Below are 20,293 nucleotides of genomic sequence, written 5' to 3' on the forward strand. Positions count from 1 at the left end.
ACAGTACTATATTCAGTACAAAGTGGGACCCACAACTCCGACATGAGTCAGACTCACCGGCGCGAAGATTCTCTCTGATAATATAAATAAATAAATAAATAATGTTTTGTTTGTCAGTGACACCCTTATAAATTTCTAAATTACAAACAGACCCTCCATTTTGTAAAAAAAAAGCAGAAGGAATTTTAACTTCATATATTTATAACATCTTGAAATTACAGATATTGTTATAAATACGGTAGAAACAGTTGATAATTGCTGTAAAAAATGATGGTATTGTAGAACGTGACGTTACTGTAGTAAACATCCATAATTTATTATTATAACTGTACATATATAGTAGCCGCATCCGTTAGTATTTTTCACTTACTAATATATTTTAAAATATTGGATTGAATTAAATTTGATCGTCTATTATTTTTTTGAGTGACTATAAATATCCCTCATTTGTTATAAATAATATAAAAATAAAATAAAAAACAAACAAATAAAATATAAGTAAAGTGTTCAATATACATTTTCTTTCTCTTTATTTTTATATTATTCATATTTATTTTTTAAACTTATTATAAGTTCAGAAAAATTTATATACATAATTATATTGAGGATGAGCTATTAGTTGTATTTATAATAAATATATATATATTTTAAAAATTATCACTTTATATATAAACTCCTAAAAAATTAAATTATTACTGTTTATTATACTTGATGTTTATAAAATTTGTTGTACAACTATTTGATTGGGAATGAATAACGATTTGGGAACGTTCATGAATAACGAATATACGACCATTCTCAAATTACCGTTTCTCTCTCGCTATATATATATATTTGAATAGAAATCCCAATTACATATCAAATTAATGCTAGTTATCGACATATTCATCAAATTAAATAATATAGGGTTCTGTTTGTAATTCAACTTTATTAAATAAAAATTTTAAAATAAAATAAAATAAAACAGTTTTACAAGGGTATATATACGCAGAAAAGAAAACATTCTCAATCCCCAAAGCATCTCAGCCGTTCATATTTTCACTGTTGATGGATCTGACGGTTATAATTACCTAAAGATCAGAATCTAAAAATTAACGGTCGATGATGAAGGAGTGCCGTGAGATTCCTCTTCGCATCGCGGTTATCTCTCTCTCACTCGTTGTTGATGCTTTGTGGCGTCTCGAAGCCGCGCTCTTTCTCTCTCGCTTGTAGTCCAAGAATTTCGATCGAAGGGTAGCTCCTGATCGTGGTCTTGCTGTTCTTGCTGATAGATTTGGTACTGAATGAGTTATTGTTTCAATTGACGGATGATTCGAGGATTTTTTTTTTCCATTGTTTCTTTTGTTGAATTTGGTGTTTCTTTGGTTTTGACGTTTTGGTTTGGATTTTGGTGATTTTGCTTGTTTTTATTGCTTTATTCTTTGAGTTGTGATGCTTCTGTTTGTTCAAGAAGCGATCGGACTGGGGAATGTGATTGATTGGTCTTTTGGGTGAAATCTTGATTTTTTTTTGGCTGATTTTGTGATTTGGATCGTCTGATATTGTGTTTATGAGCTGTTGGATGGTTTGTTTGTTATAAAGTTCTAGTTTTTATACATTTCTGTGTTTAGGGACACTTAAAATTAGTTGTTTTTATAAGGTTTTGTAAGCGGTGATCTATGACCTTGGAACTGGTTGCTTTTGTTGATTTCTTTATTCTATCTAACTATCTGCTTCATCACTAAAAGCTAAAAGAAAAATTCTAGCTTTCTTATGTTGGACTTTGGGAATATTCTAATCAGTAGTTCTTATGATTTATTTGTTATGAAAGTCGTAATTTTTATGCATTTCTGATGTTAGGGATATGATTTTATAAGGTTCACATTGCTGTGATCTTTGATCTTGGCGCTTGGCTTTATTTTTATTTTTATTTTTATTTTTGATAACGAATAGGTGAATGGTTTGCTGATTTGTTTATTCTATCTAACCATCTATTTCATCACTAAAAAGAAAGAGAAAATTTCTAGCTTTCATATGTTTGGACTTTAGGAATATTCTAATTATTAATTTTTATGAATGCTTCTATGTAAATCTGTGAGGGTTGATATTTTGTAGTTTGTGTTCTGCCTGCAATATGTTGTGAGCAGGTAACATCTGAAGCTGATGACTACGTATGAACAAGATCCTGATGTTCTTCAATGGGGCCTTGATCTTCTTCAAGGAGATCAATATGCAAACAATGGTTATTGTGGAATCAATGCATTGGATGGTGATGCCTATTATGGAGGAGGTTATTCCATAGAAGGTAATTTGTAGCAGACTGTTTTTCTATTTAGAATGATGAGATTATTGCATTTTTTCTTCATGAAGAATTTTCGCGACTTGTTGTTGCAGAGGTATCTGGACTTTCACATGCAGATGAAGAACATAGGCAAGCATCTGTTCTTGCACAAGATTGGTTTGGTCCTCCAGTTAGGAATTTTCTCTCAGGTAATCTGATGGAGACTGCTTCTGCTTGTCTATTTAGCACACTATAATGCTTCTTTCCTATGCTGGTTTTTGTATTTAGCATGTGTTTTGTTCATTAATGGAATGAAGGTGGTGATGAAGAGGAAGATGATAGGGAAGCCTCCAGTTCATGTTCAAGCCCTGGAGAGAAATTATATGATGTGGAATGGCCTTTAGAGCTTACAGATGATCTTTCAGTTGATGGTGAAGTAGGCAAGAGGTTAAACCAGATGGTCCCTATACCAGTAAGTCTAAGGACACTTCTGAAGTCCCAAATAATGTAATTGAACATAATTTTTTTATTTTTTATTTTTTTTCAAAGGGCACTGTCAGTAGTGTATGATTTAGGCTACTAGATGCTCTCGATAGCGTTTTGAGTTTAGAGTGCATAATAATAATATATTTGCTAATAGTTAATCATTCAATCTGAAATAATAACCTTGTGTCTTGTCATATTCAGGCTTTGGGCTATAAATACAAATTGTGTTAGTCGAGTTTCAACATTAAATCAGTTATTGACACTTGGAAGGATGTAGAGCTGGTTAAGGATGACAATTTTTATGGATTTGGTGGATCCCTAATTTACCCGAGCTTGATCGGACCAATTTAATCTGTTAGGGTTTGGGATGGATTTGGTATTTAAAATTAAAACCCGAACGGATTTAGGATAAATTTGAAATTTGACCCTTGGGTACCCAATACCCAGACCGTTTGTGTGTACATTTATCCATATATATGTGTGTTATATATATACACATATATATAATTTGAATGTTTACGTAAGTTTAATTATTATTTGATAATCTTTAACCCTAGTCAACTACCAAAATTTAAATAACTTCAATTTTTTTCCCTAATTTTATAGTATTTGTTGTAATTTTTTAATTTTAATTTTCTTGTATGTAAAGTCAAAGAACAAACATACTTCTCATGAAAGAACATCGTAGTACGCTTCAATCTTTCCCATTTTTCTATATTTTTTATTAGTTTACTCAAAAAATATTTTATTATATTTTTAAAGATCATTTTAGTTATTAAACTTACCATTATATAGAATAAGCTTGTATTAAATTTTAAAGATGAATGATTTTTTTTTTCTGTTTAAGACATTCAACTAGTCTAGGTCCTTAGGATGGATTTAGAATAGGAAAGGCCTGGGGATTTAGACAGAGAATATAAATGGGTTTGGGATGTCTTTGGGTTTGAAAAATTTTGTGAAAAATTTTGACGGCTTTGGGTTTGGAAATTGTGTTTTTTAAGAGTACTCGTGACACTGCCATTTCTAGAGCTCATCAGCCATTTTTTTAATTCTGAGTTTATCCATCAACCTCTGGATCTCTGCCACCATGTTTAGCCTTGGCCTCCAATGAAAATGTTGTTATGCCTTGTCTACCTACCATTTTAATTGCAACTACATGCATGTGGTAGGCTATACTATGTGCATCTCTTTTTGTAGGTTGGGACTTGAGAAACATGCACATGTTGTGGTCCTTGAGTCTCTGCTTTAACAATTTGAACTCTTACATATGATGGCTTTATCCTTTGTAGCTTCTCTGGTCATGTTGCATTGACTAATCCGACTTTGCCTTGTGGAACACAATGCATATCCTTTAGAATGCATCTGATCGATTTAATAATTGTTCTAGCAATATTCCTGGTTAACATTGAGTTAAAAAATCATTTTCCTGCTGGAGTAGTGTGGTCTTTTTGAACTAATTAAATTTTTGGTTTATGCAGCATGTTCCGCGAATTAATGGAGACATCCCTTCCATTGATGAAGCCACATCAGACCATCAAAGGCTTATAGACAGGTATAGTTTCTGGGCATTCATCTCTAACTGAGCACTTTAATAAGGGTTTAAAAGAATAAGGTGCCATAAACCTTTTAATGAGGTAAAATACAAATGATGATGATGCAGTTATGTACTTATGAAAATTTAAAGGGCTTTTTTTGATCCAAAACCTTGTTGTTATAAGTAAGACCTGAGACCTCTCAATTTCATGTGGCTAAACACTTAAGAATCTTGTAGAAGGCACTAGTATGATTGTTATTCCATGGCTAGTTTTTTTCTATAACCACTAAATTTTGAGTTCTACATTTTCTAATAATGCTTGAGTTCCAACATGTTTTATTCGCTTTATCTGTTCTGTTCTTATATTGATGTTTTCTTACGGTATGAGCATGAGGGATTTTCAGTAGAATGCTGCCCTGTGCATGTTCTGCATTTAATAAGTATATTTGGTGCAAAAAAAAAAAAAATTCTTTTTTCTTTTTTTTGTAAATGGTGGTGAGCATGTTGTACATGTTTCAGGCTGCGATTGTATGATTTGGTTGAACTCAAGGTTCAAGGAGATGGTAACTGTCAGGTTAGTTTTCTAAGGCTCGTTTCCATATCTCTACATTTCTTCCTCCTGTAGCATTCCTCTTATAGGGGGGTGTTTGTTTGGTAGCATTTAAAACTCCTTATAGTTGAAATTACAAAATTTCTTGAAGTAAGTTGTTTGGTTAGGTGGATTTAAAAAAGCAACTGGAGTTGCAAATTCTCTTTAGTTGGATCAGTATTTGGATTTTCAATTAAAATTATTTTTTAAAAAACTAGAATTTAGTTAGAATATAAACAAATAAAATTATATAATTAATTAATTTGATAAATGATATTTTTGGTGGTTATATATATTAATTTAATACACATATATTAATTATTTTAATATTTTATTATGATAAATTAAGTATATATTAATGATATTAATTACTCATAATATTAACTACACTATAATTATATTTTATAAAATATTAAATAAAATATAATTATAGTGTAATTAATATTAAAAATATAGTATATAATTGATATATTATAATATATTAATTATTTTAATAAATAATTAATATATTATATTTTATTATAATAAATTAAGTATATATTAATTATATTAATTACTCATAATAATATTTGAAATTTGAATTCATATTTACATAAAATAAACTATATATTTTATAATTTATATTAATTATTACATCAAACCAGTTTTCCAAATTCAAATTTACAAATCCCTCCAACCAAACACAAAATTCTGTGATCCACCATTATAAATACATCAAACCAAACACTGGATTTGACTCTCCTGAATTTTCAAATACAAGGATTTGTAAATACAAATCCACTGCATTTTCAACTACATCCAACCAAACCAATTTACTTACACTTGATTTTCACTGTTCATCTGAGTTTTTGGGGCTCTCTTTCAGTATTTTTGATTGTGCCAAAATAAAAAATCAACATTAAATTTAATAAAAAGATAGATTAGTTACGAAATAAATTGGAGCTGATTTTTGTTTCCCTTATGCAGCTGAACATAAAAAAACATGTTAAGTCCATGGTAAACATCCTTCATAAATCCAATCTGTCAGTAGTGATCTTTTCAATGTTTCATTCTAAAAATGAATTAGCTTGTTGATTGTTCACTTGTTGCATAGGCACGCATGAGTCATGATTGAATGACCGTGTAATATTATTTCATACTATGTCATTAACGTTATATGATGTGGAACCATGAAGTTTTTGTTGATGACTTTAAGCTATTTATGCTTTTAAAGTTGATTTCTATTCTTCCATTTTTAACACATCTTTCAGTTCCGAGCATTGTCTGATCAATTTTATCGAACTCCTGAACACCACGAGTTTGTGAGGCAGCAAGTTATTAATCAGGTTGGTCTAACCAATGCCTGTGTCATCTATTTTTCTGCATATCTCAGATTACTTTCAGTATCTGTGATGTGCATTCCTTCTGACCTATTTCTGCAGTGATTTAAGTTATATATTAAACTTGAAACTTCTCATTGATTCTCAGCTTAAGTCTAATCCTGAGATGTATGAAGGATATGTACCCATGGCTTATGGTGACTATTTAAACAATCTGTCAAAGTAGGCCCTCTATTCAAGTTAACCATGGATCATATAGTCAATGCTGTTATTAAGGAAACAAAATTTGATTTGTCTGCTCTTTGTGAATTTTACAGGTCCGGAGAATGGGGTGATCATGTCACACTACAAGCTGCCGCTGATTCTGTATGTTAAGATTTTCCTTGTTTCAGTATTAGCCATGTTCCTTAAACTTATTTTAGAAGTTTGTTGGTGTAGCTTCTTAATCCTTTAAAAACTTTCCTCTTTTAAAACTTCCTTTTATCAAAGGGCAATTTTACAGCTAGTTCCCAGGTCTTAACCTTGCAAATTTTTTTTGTCCACATTGTTTTTGGACCAATTTATTATGGGTATAGTTCAGGAAGCAAGTAGAAAGTTAAATCAGTACCTTCCTGACAGTAGTATGAATGGTCATAAGTGCTTAAATCAAACAATTACAAGGAAAGAATGCAACTTTACTGCTGTTTGTGTGAGACAATTCGCCTCTGTTTATGGCCAAATGTGTCATTATCTTGATGTTATCGGATTGATGAACAACTTGCTCGTTTACAACTACTTTAGTGTATGTTTAATACAACATCTGAGTAATACTGGCTGTCTACTACTGTTGCAGTACGGCGTGAAGATTTTCGTAATAACATCCTTCAAGGACACATGCTACATTGAGATTCTGCCTCATGTGCAAAAATCTAACCGAGGTATGTTTCTACTGATTACTACTTTCCCCTAGTTGTGTCTTCCCGCTAATCATATTCATCATAAAACTGATTGAAACCCTAAATTTTTGTAGTTATTTTCTTGAGCTTTTGGGCTGAGGTGCATTACAATTCCATTTATCCTGAAGGAGGTAATCACCAATCACTTTAGACTTTTATATGATGCATGCCAACTTTTAACATTTGATCAAATGAATCAATTGAGTTACAGATACTTATGGTCGGCATCACCTCGCAGATTTACCGACATTGGAAACAAAGAAAAAGCGCAGATGGTGGCGTTTCAGAAACAAGCATTAAAGTTTCAAAGCAAGGAGGTATTTCTCCAGCATTTCTCCAGCATCAACTATTGTTTTATTCAGTAAAAGGCCCAACAGAGGAGGCATCTGCTATTTAGTGATATAAAGCATGGTAGAGAAAACATCCAATGGTTTTTACCATGCATATTGCTTCTCACTACTTGGAGAAAACAATTCTCCCTATTCAATATGGGGTTACTGTAATTGCATTGGATTATAAATATCTCAATATATATATATATATATCAAAAGGAACAATTTGTGTGCCATTGCTGAGCACCCTTCCTTTACAGTATGTGGAAATTACACTGTTTTATCTTTACACAGTTTATGTTAAGTGCTAATGCAACGTCAGGCTTTTCTAGACTGCCAGTGACTAAACCTAAATAGATACATGGCTTCCATGGCAGTGTTGTTGCTGATGCTATTACAAACTCAAATTACCAGTTCAAAATATACATCCGAAAAGGCGAGCAAAATTTTTATTCCAAAAGGCAGCCTATCACTTATTTACATATAAGTTGATATACTCCGTTATAACTTGCCTTTTTGTTCTCCCAAGGGAAAAGACTTGGTTGATAAGTAAGACTAGGCTCATTATCTGTACAAAAATTTCATCAATTGCTCGAACACATCTTCAGGAAGAATGCGAGGTGATTCCAATGTGCCTCTCTGCAAAAACACAAAACACAAAAGCCTTTTTACCGTATTTCCCTAGTACGTAACTATTAAGAATTCTAGAAAGCATAGCTTAAGATTGTACCTCCTGCGGCAACCAGCTTTTCAACACGAGTGACAATGTGTTTTCCGTAAGTATACTTCTTTAAGGCATTTAAGTGAACTTTAATGCGTGAAAGGATTAGCTCTCTGTTGCGATCATCACACGTCTCGAGAACCTTCTGAACGACGTAATTCCCAAACTGGTCTTTCATCATAGCCTGTTTCCAGATAAAAATAAATAAAGCTTTAAAGAGACCAAGGAAGAGATGAAGTATGATTGACCATGTTTGGTGAGCTAGCATGTTCATGCATCCACAGACAATGTTGACTAGAATGACTAAAACCGATGCAGGAAAGATATTTGATTTCATACACCAACTCGCACTTTCCGCAAAAATAGACTAATCCTTGTTTAAAATATCTACTTTAGAATGTCATCGAAAGTGTCCATCCATGTTGATTTGTCCTTGTGACAGCTTAGAAAATAAATATTAGCTCAATTCCATGATCATGACAAACTGATCTACATTAACATCATGGAGAGAAAAGATGGTGTAGCATACCTGTAAGGGTTCATTCTCATCAGTAGTACCAAGCATCTCATTTATTAGCAGCTGACGTTCTTCAGGACTACCAAAAGTCAAGCACTTCTCAACTACATTAGAAGCGAACTTCTGCTGACTCATTTTCACTATCTGCCCAATGAGTTTGCAAATAATAGCAGACCGTTCTTCTGGCTTGCCGTGTTGCAGCACATGCTTACACAACCAACCAAATTCAGATCATTATTAAAAGCATATTTATCACACAAAATACTAAAATTATCACTGATGCTCATCAGATATTTTCCCTGAAAATCAATATAGATATATAAAATGAAAAGGACAGGTTTCCAAATTAATTTAAATGGTGATTATCAATAAAAAAATAAAATAAAAGTATGACAAACAAATACCTGAACAACATAGTTCCCATATTGATCTTGTGCCAACATGCAGACAGATTTAAGTATCTCATCCATCATGGTACTTTGTGTTTCAGGATCATCACAGTGCTCCAAGACCCTCTGTTAGCATCAATAAAGCTATCATATAATGGACCAGCAAAAATATATTCACAATGAATAAATTGACCAAAATCGAAGTAGAGTGTCCTGTATGAAGAGTGATAAAATCGCTTGAGAACCTGAATTACACGACAACCATATGGGTGGGTGGAGAGTGCCACGACTTGCCCGTAGAAGGTCTTAATGATAAATTGAATCCTTTCTTGAGGGACACACTCGATGCACTTCTGGATTACGTGATTGCCATTCTGATCACGAACGCACTTCATAATTGAACCTTCAAGCTCAAGAACCATTTTGGTTTGTTGCTCTACATCAACTACCTCTAAAGCCTGCAAAACAGTATGTTATAGCATTATCACACATCATTGACAAAAGTAAGAAATTTAAAGTAACAGCAGAATAACAAAATGTCAGCTGCCAGCACAAGCTGGCAAGCAGATACTGTTATCTTGGACACTATTTACCCATGAACAATACCAAAATATTTCATTGATTGGCCCCATATAGGTGGGGAGAACACAAAATCAAACAGGTGAACTAAAGCAAAAATAGTGATAAGGTTTAGAATATGGAACGAGCAATAATTTAAAAAAAAGTCAAGTAAGATGATAAATAAAAAAGTTGGGACTGAACCTTCTGAATAACTCTGCAACCATACATTTGAAGACTTAGAGGTAACACATGACCAGTGAGTTGGCTAGCCAATTGCTTTCTCTGAATTTCTGTGCCATGCTCAAAAAACTGCAAAACAAAGTGTTGGCATCAGAATTTTTTTTGGAAGTAACGGCACCCACCAAAGTGAAGAACACATGCCTTTTGTATAACATAATTTCCAAAAACATCAGTCATCAAAGACCGAGCCTGTGGAAGAATTTCAGGGAAGATCTTATTTTTCTCTTCTGTGGAGGCAGTTTCTAATTTTTGTTGAATGAATCGGCTTCCGTATTGATCCATACTAGATAACATGAGAAAAAGAAAAAATGAGGCCTCTAGCAATCTTCGAAGACAAATTGTATGAAAAAATACAACATATACAACCAGTAAGATATACCTGAATTTCACAACATGGTCCACAATATCTGATAGATCAAAAGCTCTTGTTTTGTTAGTCTTAAATTCATCCAACAATGATGAAGCAAAGCCATCTTCCAGTGTGCCATTATCTAAGGTCCAAGATCCTAGAGGTCCTGCAGCAGTTCTAGTCATGGAAGGGAAACGTGATAGTCGATCACTGTGCCTTAAAGGACTCCCAATACCCAAAGATGAAAGAACAGAGGTAGATAATGGACTTCCTTGATATGGGATGCCAGCATCAAACACATTGTTGCCATAGAGTCCATGATTTAAACCACCTGATTTGCTAAAGAAGGGCATGCCATACTGTAGTCTTTGCTGCGCAAGCAATGTTTCAAGATATGCTTTCTGATAACCAGCCAAATCCACAGGGGAAGTTCCTAAAGAATTTCTTCCAAATGAAGGATCAAGCCTTGCAGAAGCCTGTGCAATAGAATCAGATGCTCCTTGCACATATTGCGCATATAGTGGATCAGCAATCGGAACTTGAAAACCAGATCCCATTTGATCGCCAGCTCTATTCAAAAATTGCTCATCAGCAGCAGCTGCCAGAGCACAAGTGAATAATGAAAAAAATTGATTAAGTTGTAGCTTGTGCAAATAATAGCAGCAGGAAACAATGGCATACCTTGGTTTTGTTGTATATCCACAGCTTGAAAGTGGCTAGAACCTGGCGTAGTGTTTGTGCCAAGAGGCGCCACTGTTCTATAAAGGTTACTGGAAGGTGACGGTTTTTGCAAGTTGATCTGCTCATTTGAAGTTAATTTTGATAATTCAAGGTCAGTCAAGGCACCATTTTTCTTGGAAAAGTCAGTATAACCAGTGAACAAATCAGTTGAGATATTTAAAGGCTTGTCTTCAGACTTCTCAATGATTTTTTGTCGCAGATAATGCTTATGATCAGTGGGCCTGTTCAGTAGAAATTCAGGTTGATCAGAAAATTCATGATGAAGCTGACCTTGCACAAGATTTCCTCCTCTCTCTGATACTAATTTTTTTGATAAACTCAGGCCAGATAAAGCAGCCACCATATCACCATCATTGAGCACATGTGCAGAAACACCGCCAAGGCCGTTTGTCCCTGAAAGAGTCTTTTTCTCAACATCACTCAACCTGCCTCCTATGGAGGGAAGGCAAGGACTTGGAGATCTTCCAATGGGAGGAAGTTCAGGAGTAGTACTTCTAATAGGAGATCTCACCGCAGAAGCAAAGGAATGAGAAATTCCAGAGCCAAGGCTCTTGACCCTAACAAGGTTGGGACTAGCTGCTCCAGCATGCAGGCCTTCAATATTTTGTGATTCCTTATGGAGCAGAGAGTGTTGAGAGTCAGATGCCGCTACACGGTCGACAACATTATCAAAAGCATTGCGACTAACCGGGCGTGAGTGGTGCATAGGCATGGATGTAGAAAGATTAAGTTCTTCCTGGAAGAAGACAAAAAGATGTCAGCATAAAACTTAAAATAGGATAAAACAGTTTTGTCATGAATGCAGTCCTAATATGAAAGCAATGAAGGAAATTTTAAAATTATAAAAAAGAGTAAGACAAGCATACTGGAAAGAAGAGTGACAAAAAAAGTTGGACCAAAATAAAAACTAAAATGCAAGGAAGTGATGAAAATAGCATTTAACAAACTGGTTTGCATAGCTTTGATATGAAAAGAAATATCACAGACAGAATGGCCATGTGCCCAACAATCAGCATTGAGAACACTAACACTGGTAACCGGCTACTCATAATAAGTAGCTGAATTCCCGAAATAAAAACAAGAGAAACAGAATTTTCTATTTATGATGACATCCAAAACTGATAAAAGAACAACAACTTGACAAAAGAAGTTCCAACACCAGCCATTATTGACAAAATCCAAAGCAAGGACAACATAAGTTTTCAGTCATGAAACTTTTAGTATATCTTTTGAGTTTTCAGTCATGAATATATTCACAATTACATTTATTCTTGCTATCTACCTATTGATTCATTTGAAAGAAAGTAAACAACAAGAGCAAAATATTGACAAAAAAGAATTAAACTTTAAAAGACCTGAACAACATCAGCAAAGCTTTTCCTCCGAGCGCCAAGGCCGACGTCCGGCAATCCCATAAGTGCATTGGCACCATGACCGGACCATTGCGAGGACTGCTGCTGCGGTGGTAACACCCCTGGCTGCAAAGAAAACAGTGAGCTACTACTCCCATCACCCTCCCAAGACTCTTTTTTCCTCCGATCACCAATCCCTCCAAATCCATGAAACCTCTGCGCCACCCTCCAGTCCTCCTTTGACACCATCGGCGGTGGCAACCTCGGATTCAAATTCTCATTGGAATAATAGTATGACAAGTAAGCAGGGTGCGACCTCATCTCGTCCTCAGAGAGCATCTCGCCGGCATCATGGTTATCAACGAACAGAGACTCCGGTTGGCCGCCTGGGGCACCAAACAAGTTCCCGACGGCCCTCCTCGAACCCTCAACAGTTGGCGGCGCGCTCCCACTACGGTAAAGGTTAAGCTCCCGCTCACGCTCCCGATCAAGCGCCGCCCGGCTCTGGTGCTGCTGTTCACGCAGCACCGCTTCAAGATCCCTCTCGAAGTCCTCAAACCCTCCGTTCACCGCCGGCGCCGGCGCCATCCTCACCGATCCCTCGCTAACCATCTACTCTCAAACCCCAAAAAACCAAATCAAAAGTCCACAAATTTCTCACCTTTGTACCAATTCCTACATCAAATCAACCAGAAAAATCCCACAATAAACGATTTTTCCTACTCAGATGAGAAGATCACGAGCTAAATCGTGAGAAAAACAGAGAAAACCCCAAACTTTTCTCAGGGTTTTCGATCGGAAAAGAGATCTAGGGTTTCAGGGGCGAAAGGATGTTCTTTTCGGAAGCGAGAGGAATGAAGAGAAGAGGTAATATAACTGTTTTGAAGAAACGTTGGGACGCTTAAAACCGTTGGATTAGATCTGAACGGCTGAAAATCCACTACGGGTTTTGCTAGTTTATAGCATCGCTAAGCGTGCAGATGATTGCAATTGTGACCGTTAGATTTGTGTCATCTCAAATCTCAGCCGTAGATTCGGGGCAACAATAAAAAAATATTGAGTTTATTTAATTTCCTTTTTAAATAATAACCTTATTTATTATCCTAATATTATGGAAATATAATTCCACAATTTTAAAACTTTTCTCTTGGAATTTAATGTCATCAATTACTCCATAAAATAGACCTAATTAATATTTACTATGTTTTTTTTAAGTAAATAAAAATCCCTATTTATTTTTTTATTTATTTGGTTAGGCTTTTTGGGCTTGGTAGTGGGCCGGTTCATTTTTTTTAATAAAAATAAAAAACTAAATCTGAACAACTAAATTAGAAATTTGTTTCAGAAATTGCCTAAATATGATTATGTACTTGGGAAATATAAATTAAAATATAATATATTTCCATTTTTATATAAATACGAAAATTATATATTGCATGCCTTATATATTATCAGATATATTAATGGTAAATTAAAATAAAAAAATATTTTATTTTAGTTAATGATAAATTTTAGTACTAATTAAAATAGAAATTTGAAAAACTAAAAGAGAAATTTATTTAAGAATTTCCTAAATATGATTATTTTACTTGGGATATTGAAAATTAAAATATAACTTATTTCCATTTTTACATAAATATGAAAATTATATATTGCATGCCTTATATATTATCATATACATTAATATGAAATTAAAATAAGAAAATAAATATTATTTTATTTTATTTTATGTTAAATTAGTATTTATTAAATTCAAAATTCGGAAAACTAAAATAGAATATTATTTTTTCAGAAATTGCCTAAATATGATTAGTTTACTTGGGAAATAAAAATTAAAATATAACTTATAAACAACCATATGAATAAACATTGTCATTATAAGGGAACTTTACATATAAATATTTTCATTATAGTCAAGTATGTGTTAATTGGAATCTTTTATATAAAGAAAATGTTACATAATTAAATTATTTGTTAAATATAAATTTGTTTATATCTAAATTTAACATTAAAAATATATAAACATAAAATTTAATATTTTTCAGAAATTGCCTAAATATGATTATTTTACTTGAGAAATAAAAATTAAAATATAACTTATAAACAACCATATGAATAAACATTGTCATTATTAGGAAACTTTACATATAAATATTCTCATTCTAGTCAAGCATATGTTAAATGGAAACTTAAATATAAAGAAAATGTTACATAATTAAATTATTTACTAAATATAAAATTGTTTAAATTTAAATTTAACATTAAAAATATATATAAACATAAAAATAAATAAATATAAGCATTAGAGTAAAAGTATACATATAGAAGTTCTCAAATTAATAAATATCTTACAAAAGGAATTTTTATGTAATTTTTATTGAAAATTTCTTTTATTATTTTATTGTGTGTGCGCGCCCGCGGGGAGGGGGGATTGGGGCTTATGATGGATATTCCTACCACTTTATTTTTTTAGATAATTTTTTTTATGTTGTTATTTGTTAATAGATAGATATATACTATTATATTTTTTTAAGTTTAATGTTATTAAAAATTCTTACTGCCAACGACCATTTGGTCTATTGGCATCGGGTCTCCTACATAAGATGTTCACCTCGAGTGTCGAGTGTGGCTCCCCGAATTCGATCCCTATCTCGCGCAAAGTAAGAGCACGGTTCGGTGGTGAGCGCGGCTCCTCGCGCTTGTCGCCTTTCTAAAAAAACAAAGAAAAAATTTTACTTTAAAATGACTCCTTAAATTTAAAAATATCTGCAAATATAATTGTGCCATATAATCATAAAAAAGTATATAGGTTGAAATTGTAATTAACAGATGAAATTTATAATTTTAGTTTTATTTTTTATTTTTTTAATAAAATCTTTACATTGAATGAAAATACAAACATGCCATCCACTATTAATTATTGTAGTGTATTTGTATTTTATTTTATTTCTTTTCCTAAAACCCCTTTAAATTTCCTTAACATAACCATTTAATACTAAATTTTTTAATAGTATAGTTGTTATCCATTTTATAAATTATAATTTTTTTTATAGTTTCATTGTAGATTTTTCAAATCTAAAAATAAGTGCTAAAATTTTAACAAATAAATTTATAACATTTTATCAAATATATTATATATTTGTTATTTATTAATAATTCACTATTTTAAACCACCATGATTATGAGCATTAATTTATTAAATTTGTACTAATTTCAACTATTTGTTGCAATCATCCATAAGTGAATTGTCAAATTATTTTAATACCATGTACAATAATGTATTTAATTTTTTTTATAAAAGCAAACAATAGTGTGTTTGGTGTGACATTAGTCTGAGATAAGGATTTTTTTTATATATAATTTTGTGGTAAGGAAAATTTTCCTTTTTTTTTTTACTTGATATTTATTTGACATTAATTAAAATTAAAAATTATATTTTTAATTAATAATAGAAGTTTATTAGTATTAATAATTTTCAGAATTGAATTATTAAAATATGTACTAAAAAAACAAATCGGTGCTTGTTATCTTTTAAATATTTCATAGGACAAGATAATATAATATTATATATATATATATATATATATGAGAAAAATGAAATTTTGAAATGGAATGACAAGAAAATATGATGAGATTTTCATTTCCTGTTAATTCAAAAAAGAAGATAATAAATCATTAAATTAAAAGAAAATTATTGTCCCTATGGTGAAAACATTAAACTAATATTCAAATAAGACTAAAAAAAAAGGTGCTGGAAGTCAGTAAGAGACATCAACAGATTGATTGCATAAGTAGGGGTAAAATACCTCACCTTACATGCAAGGCCTAATTTTAAGAAATAAATAAATAAATAAAAGAGCATGTTAAGCTCCATTAGAAATAACACACTACAGAAAAATAGCCCAACAATAAGAATGATAATAGTAATGGAAATAGAAAAAGTAATGGTAATGGTAATGAAAAAAGTGTTTAGTTAGAAGAAATAAATATTGAGAATGAAAAAAGTGACATAGAGAATTGTATGTAAATTATTTTAATGCCCTTCATGTAAGTAACGATAAATTAATATATAAAATAATTACATATAAAATAAATATTTAGTCTCTGTAATTATTATAATTAAATATTTAGAGTAAATAATTTTTTTATCATTAACCAATTAAATAATTTAATGGGTAAAAGTGTCATATCACTTTAATTACCATAATTAAATATTTTTATTAACTATTTTATTTAATTAAATCTATGTAGGGGCAAAAAAAAATCATTTCGGTTTAATTATTATAATGTATATGTATATTACTCAATTCTTGTTAATTTTTATTTATTTTAATTATTATAATATTTAAATGACTCAATTTATGTTCAATATAATTTACTTTAATTATTATAATTTGTTATTTAAATTAATAAGTATTATTTAATTAAATCTCAATGAGGGGCAAAATTGTCACTTCACTTTAATTACATGATTAAATACTTTTACTAAGTATTTTATTTAATTAAATCTATATAGGAGCAAAATTGTCATTTCACTTTAATTATTATAATATAATTTGTATAGTAAATAATTCTTGTTAGCTATTATTTATTTTAATTATTATAATATTTAAATGACTCAATTTATGTTTATTATAATTTAATTTAATTATTATAATTAGTTATTTAATTTAATTATTATTATTTAATTAAGTCTTAACTAGGGGCAAAAATGGCATTTCACTTTACTTATCATAATTAAATACTTTTATTAATTATTTTATTTAATTAAATCTATGTAGGGGCAAAACTGTCATTTCACTTTAATTTATAATATTTAAATGGCTCAATTTATATTAATTATTATTTACTTTAATTATTATAATTAGTTATTTAAATTAATTATTATTTTTTAATTAAATCTTAACTATGGGCAAAAATGTCATTTTACTATCAATAGTGTTTATTCCCCTCTATGCCCCCCAATTTTGGGGGTAATCAAATTCCTTTATTATGCACCATACAATTACCTACAGTACTTATTACTAAGCTAATAGTAAAATACCCAAACATGGGTATATATCCCTATTAGCAATCAATCCCATGCCAATAGTGCCCAATCCCTTCATCCAAACACAACCTTAAGTTCTATTAAAAATAAAGTACATGCTAAGTTTGAGTAAAAAGTATACCATAACGAGGGGCGGAACTGTCACGTCCCAACTCCAAAGCCGAGCCCACTGACAAATCAGCCACATTTAAAAGGGTTGGGCTCCATTGGGTACAAGGCCTCAAATTTCAGACCTAGTCAGAGTTAACACCAACAGACAAACTAGAAATAATAGTACAGAAATACAAACAAGATAATAGCAATAAATATAATACAAGTATGGGCTTTAGCAGCCCTACAGAAATACAGTACCACACTTAATAGACCGAAACCAGGAATACAAATAGAATACAAATCTCACTCACAGGAAGCAATTGCAAGGTCTAAAACCTCAAAGTTCAATTATAGCAATCAGACAACAACTACAGAAATAAGACCCAGGACAACCCGCCAAACCTAAGCTTAATCTTCTCCTGAGAAAGAAAATCACGTAGTACATGAGCCACAAGGGCCCAGTAGGATCACATAAATAACAGATAATACAGATAATACAGATAATCGCAGAATAATCATAAGTCCAGACAAAAATACAGAGAATGCTCAGAATACAGAAATAATCAAAAAATATGAAAAATATGCCAAACCAGACGTGGACATCTCCCTAACTAATAACAGAATCAACAACTCTAGGCTGAATCTTCGACTTGAAGTCAGAACAGAATAGACAGAATATTAACAGCCGAAGCCGGATCTTCGACCGCAGCCAAAATGGACACGCATGTCCGGTAGCGCTACTACTAAAAACATGTGCACATGACTAGGGCTTACTTCTCCTAGCTGGGCAATTTGCCAAGAATGAAGATGTACTAAAAACAGCAGAAATACAGAGTACAAACAGAGAAAATACTAAATAAATCACTTCACAAGATAATTAACTTAAATAATTAAATAAATAAACCAAGAACAAATAAAAAAATATAATAAATTACTAAATAGTTAATTTATTAGCCACACACCAGAAATACAAAATTATTCGGGTACAAGAGCCTACCTGATTCCGAGCTAAGACGTTGGGTTCAACAAATCCCGCGAATTAAGACTCACTACAGAATCTAGACAACAAAAAGCTACACTTAGATTACAAGTCTAGGTCTTGGCCTAAACTTACAACTAAAGCCCTAGAGGATGAATTAACACTCACTTAAACTACAACCTTAAATTAAAAGCATTAAATAAAATAAAAGAACAAGCATTTAAACACCAAGCTTAAATAATGAGGATTCAGACAAAAACCTCCCGAATCACAAAATGATAATCCTAATTCAAGATTTCAAAGCCAACTAAGGCATCAGAACAACCATGCACAATTTAATATGCAACTATAAAAATATAACAACTAACATGAATGATTTAAGAAGAAAATGCCATGCTTTAAAATATTCAGTTCAAAAAAAAAAAAAACAAGGCTACAGGTTCACCATCAAAATACACATGCATAATTATATTTGCAAAACAAATCAAAGGTTCAGACAACTTAATCAAAAGGTTGCTCACACTTAATTGCCTATAATCCACGATTCAACATGCTGCACTTAACAATGCTAATCCAATACTTCCAAGAATCAAATGTCTAAATAAGACATGATAACATACATTAATACAAATAATATAACTAAACCAAAGCTTGTTTGCAGGAGCCACAACGTGTGTACATATATGTTGAAAATATAGTACCACATCGGTTGTGTGATAGAAGTGTTAATGGGTTTATATATAGGTATAGGGGTTGAGCCACTAAGTCTTGAGACTTTTTGGTGTTAGACCCCTAAGTCCATATAGGGCCCACTAGTACCAAAAATATAAAATCTAACAATATACACATACAACAAGAATTACAATCTAGGTGTAGGTTTACAACTTCAGTTTACTGATATAAATTCCTATGTATAAAGCAAGATGGTCAACAAACAAAATCAAGATACGATAAACCATGGTTGCCTACTCATATTTTCAAGTTTACAAACATGTATATATATATATATATATATATATATATATATATGTAAATGAAACAAACATGAAAGCATGCTTGCAGATTCCATCTTACGAAGACACATATAAAAGAATCATTAACCTAAAGTGGCATGCTTAAGCAGCTGCATACTACCAAGGATTAAAATCAGGAAAACAAGAATCTAAGCAAGCAAAACTCACAAAAGGCATACATATGAAAACACTAAACTGCAAAAATTACTCAACAACAAAGCACTCCATTTAAACACAGAATCCACCTATAAGATTGCCAAGGAATTGTCGGTGGAGGGTTGATTTTTCAATCGCTAGAAGTTTAGAAGAAGGAAGGCAAAGTTGTTTTGAAGGAGAAGATGAAAGCCTTGAAGAAGAAGGTTTGCAATTTAAACAAGACTTCCACTAAGAAACCACTTAACCAAGATTAAGCTTCAATTATTGAAGTTCTAACAAAACTTCACCAGGCCGACCAGATCCATAAATTTAGGAAACATGGCCTACAAGTGGGGATGCCCTAGTTGAAGTACTTTCATGTGAAAGTGTGCGGAATCAAATCCTTTATGTGGAATTTATTCTTAAAATTATTTTTTTAATTTTAAATTTATTTTCAAAAGTTACAAAAAAAATCAACAAAAATTTTAAAATTGCATAAAAAATTAGTAATTACAAAAAATTCATGGCATGTAAAATATACTACAATTTTTACAAATTAATTATAATTTATTTGTTTATATTAAGAATGATCAATTTTAGACTTTCCAAAAAATACAAAACTGAGAAATATAGTATCTTCTTTTACTCATATATCTCATACGTTTTAGTACCGACAATAGTAATAGTTCAAATTGTGG

General features: G+C 31.7%; 2 protein-coding genes and 1 long non-coding RNA gene across 4 annotated transcripts; 1 reads left to right on the forward strand and 2 right to left on the reverse strand.

Moving 5' to 3' along the window:
• The first annotated feature begins 1,123 nt into the window (after positions 1 to 1,123).
• LOC120263966 (OVARIAN TUMOR DOMAIN-containing deubiquitinating enzyme 9-like) lies at positions 1,124 to 7,744 on the forward strand. Of its 2 annotated transcripts, none has more exons than XM_039271949.1 (12): positions 1,124 to 1,276; positions 2,127 to 2,284; positions 2,374 to 2,469; positions 2,578 to 2,732; positions 4,225 to 4,298; positions 4,800 to 4,854; positions 6,120 to 6,194; positions 6,337 to 6,410; positions 6,506 to 6,554; positions 7,021 to 7,105; positions 7,198 to 7,254; positions 7,335 to 7,744. In XM_039271949.1, exons 2-12 carry the CDS (start codon positions 2,143 to 2,145, stop codon positions 7,421 to 7,423), a joined length of 951 nt encoding a protein of 316 aa, XP_039127883.1. In that variant the 5' UTR covers positions 1,124 to 1,276; positions 2,127 to 2,142; the 3' UTR covers positions 7,424 to 7,744. The 2 variants fall into 2 exon arrangements, with proteins under 2 accessions (XP_039127883.1, XP_039127891.1); XM_039271957.1 differs by having other exon boundaries at positions 7,362 to 7,744.
• On the reverse strand, positions 7,681 to 13,189 carry LOC120263957 (pumilio homolog 1-like). Its single transcript, XM_039271940.1, has 10 exons — positions 12,329 to 13,189; positions 10,914 to 11,709; positions 10,263 to 10,830; positions 10,025 to 10,166; positions 9,845 to 9,952; positions 9,328 to 9,540; positions 9,098 to 9,208; positions 8,706 to 8,900; positions 8,186 to 8,360; positions 7,681 to 8,094 (listed from the first exon to the last, which is right to left on the reverse strand). The coding sequence occupies exons 1-10, from the start codon at positions 12,935 to 12,937 to the stop codon at positions 8,060 to 8,062; spliced, it is 2,952 nt and encodes a 983-aa protein (XP_039127874.1). The 5' UTR covers positions 12,938 to 13,189; the 3' UTR covers positions 7,681 to 8,059.
• A 1,729-nt stretch (positions 13,190 to 14,918) lies between these two features.
• On the reverse strand, positions 14,919 to 19,866 carry LOC120265652. Its single transcript, XR_005537709.1, has 3 exons — positions 19,706 to 19,866; positions 17,497 to 17,887; positions 14,919 to 15,035 (listed from the first exon to the last, which is right to left on the reverse strand). It is a non-coding gene; the product is annotated as an uncharacterized LOC120265652 (long non-coding RNA).
• Positions 19,867 to 20,293: the final 427 nt, after the last annotated feature.

The sequence above is a fragment of the Dioscorea cayenensis genome, chromosome 1 (assembly GCF_009730915.1).
Source record: "Dioscorea cayenensis subsp. rotundata cultivar TDr96_F1 chromosome 1, TDr96_F1_v2_PseudoChromosome.rev07_lg8_w22 25.fasta, whole genome shotgun sequence".
Classification (NCBI taxonomy): Eukaryota; Viridiplantae; Streptophyta; class Magnoliopsida; order Dioscoreales; family Dioscoreaceae; genus Dioscorea; species Dioscorea cayenensis.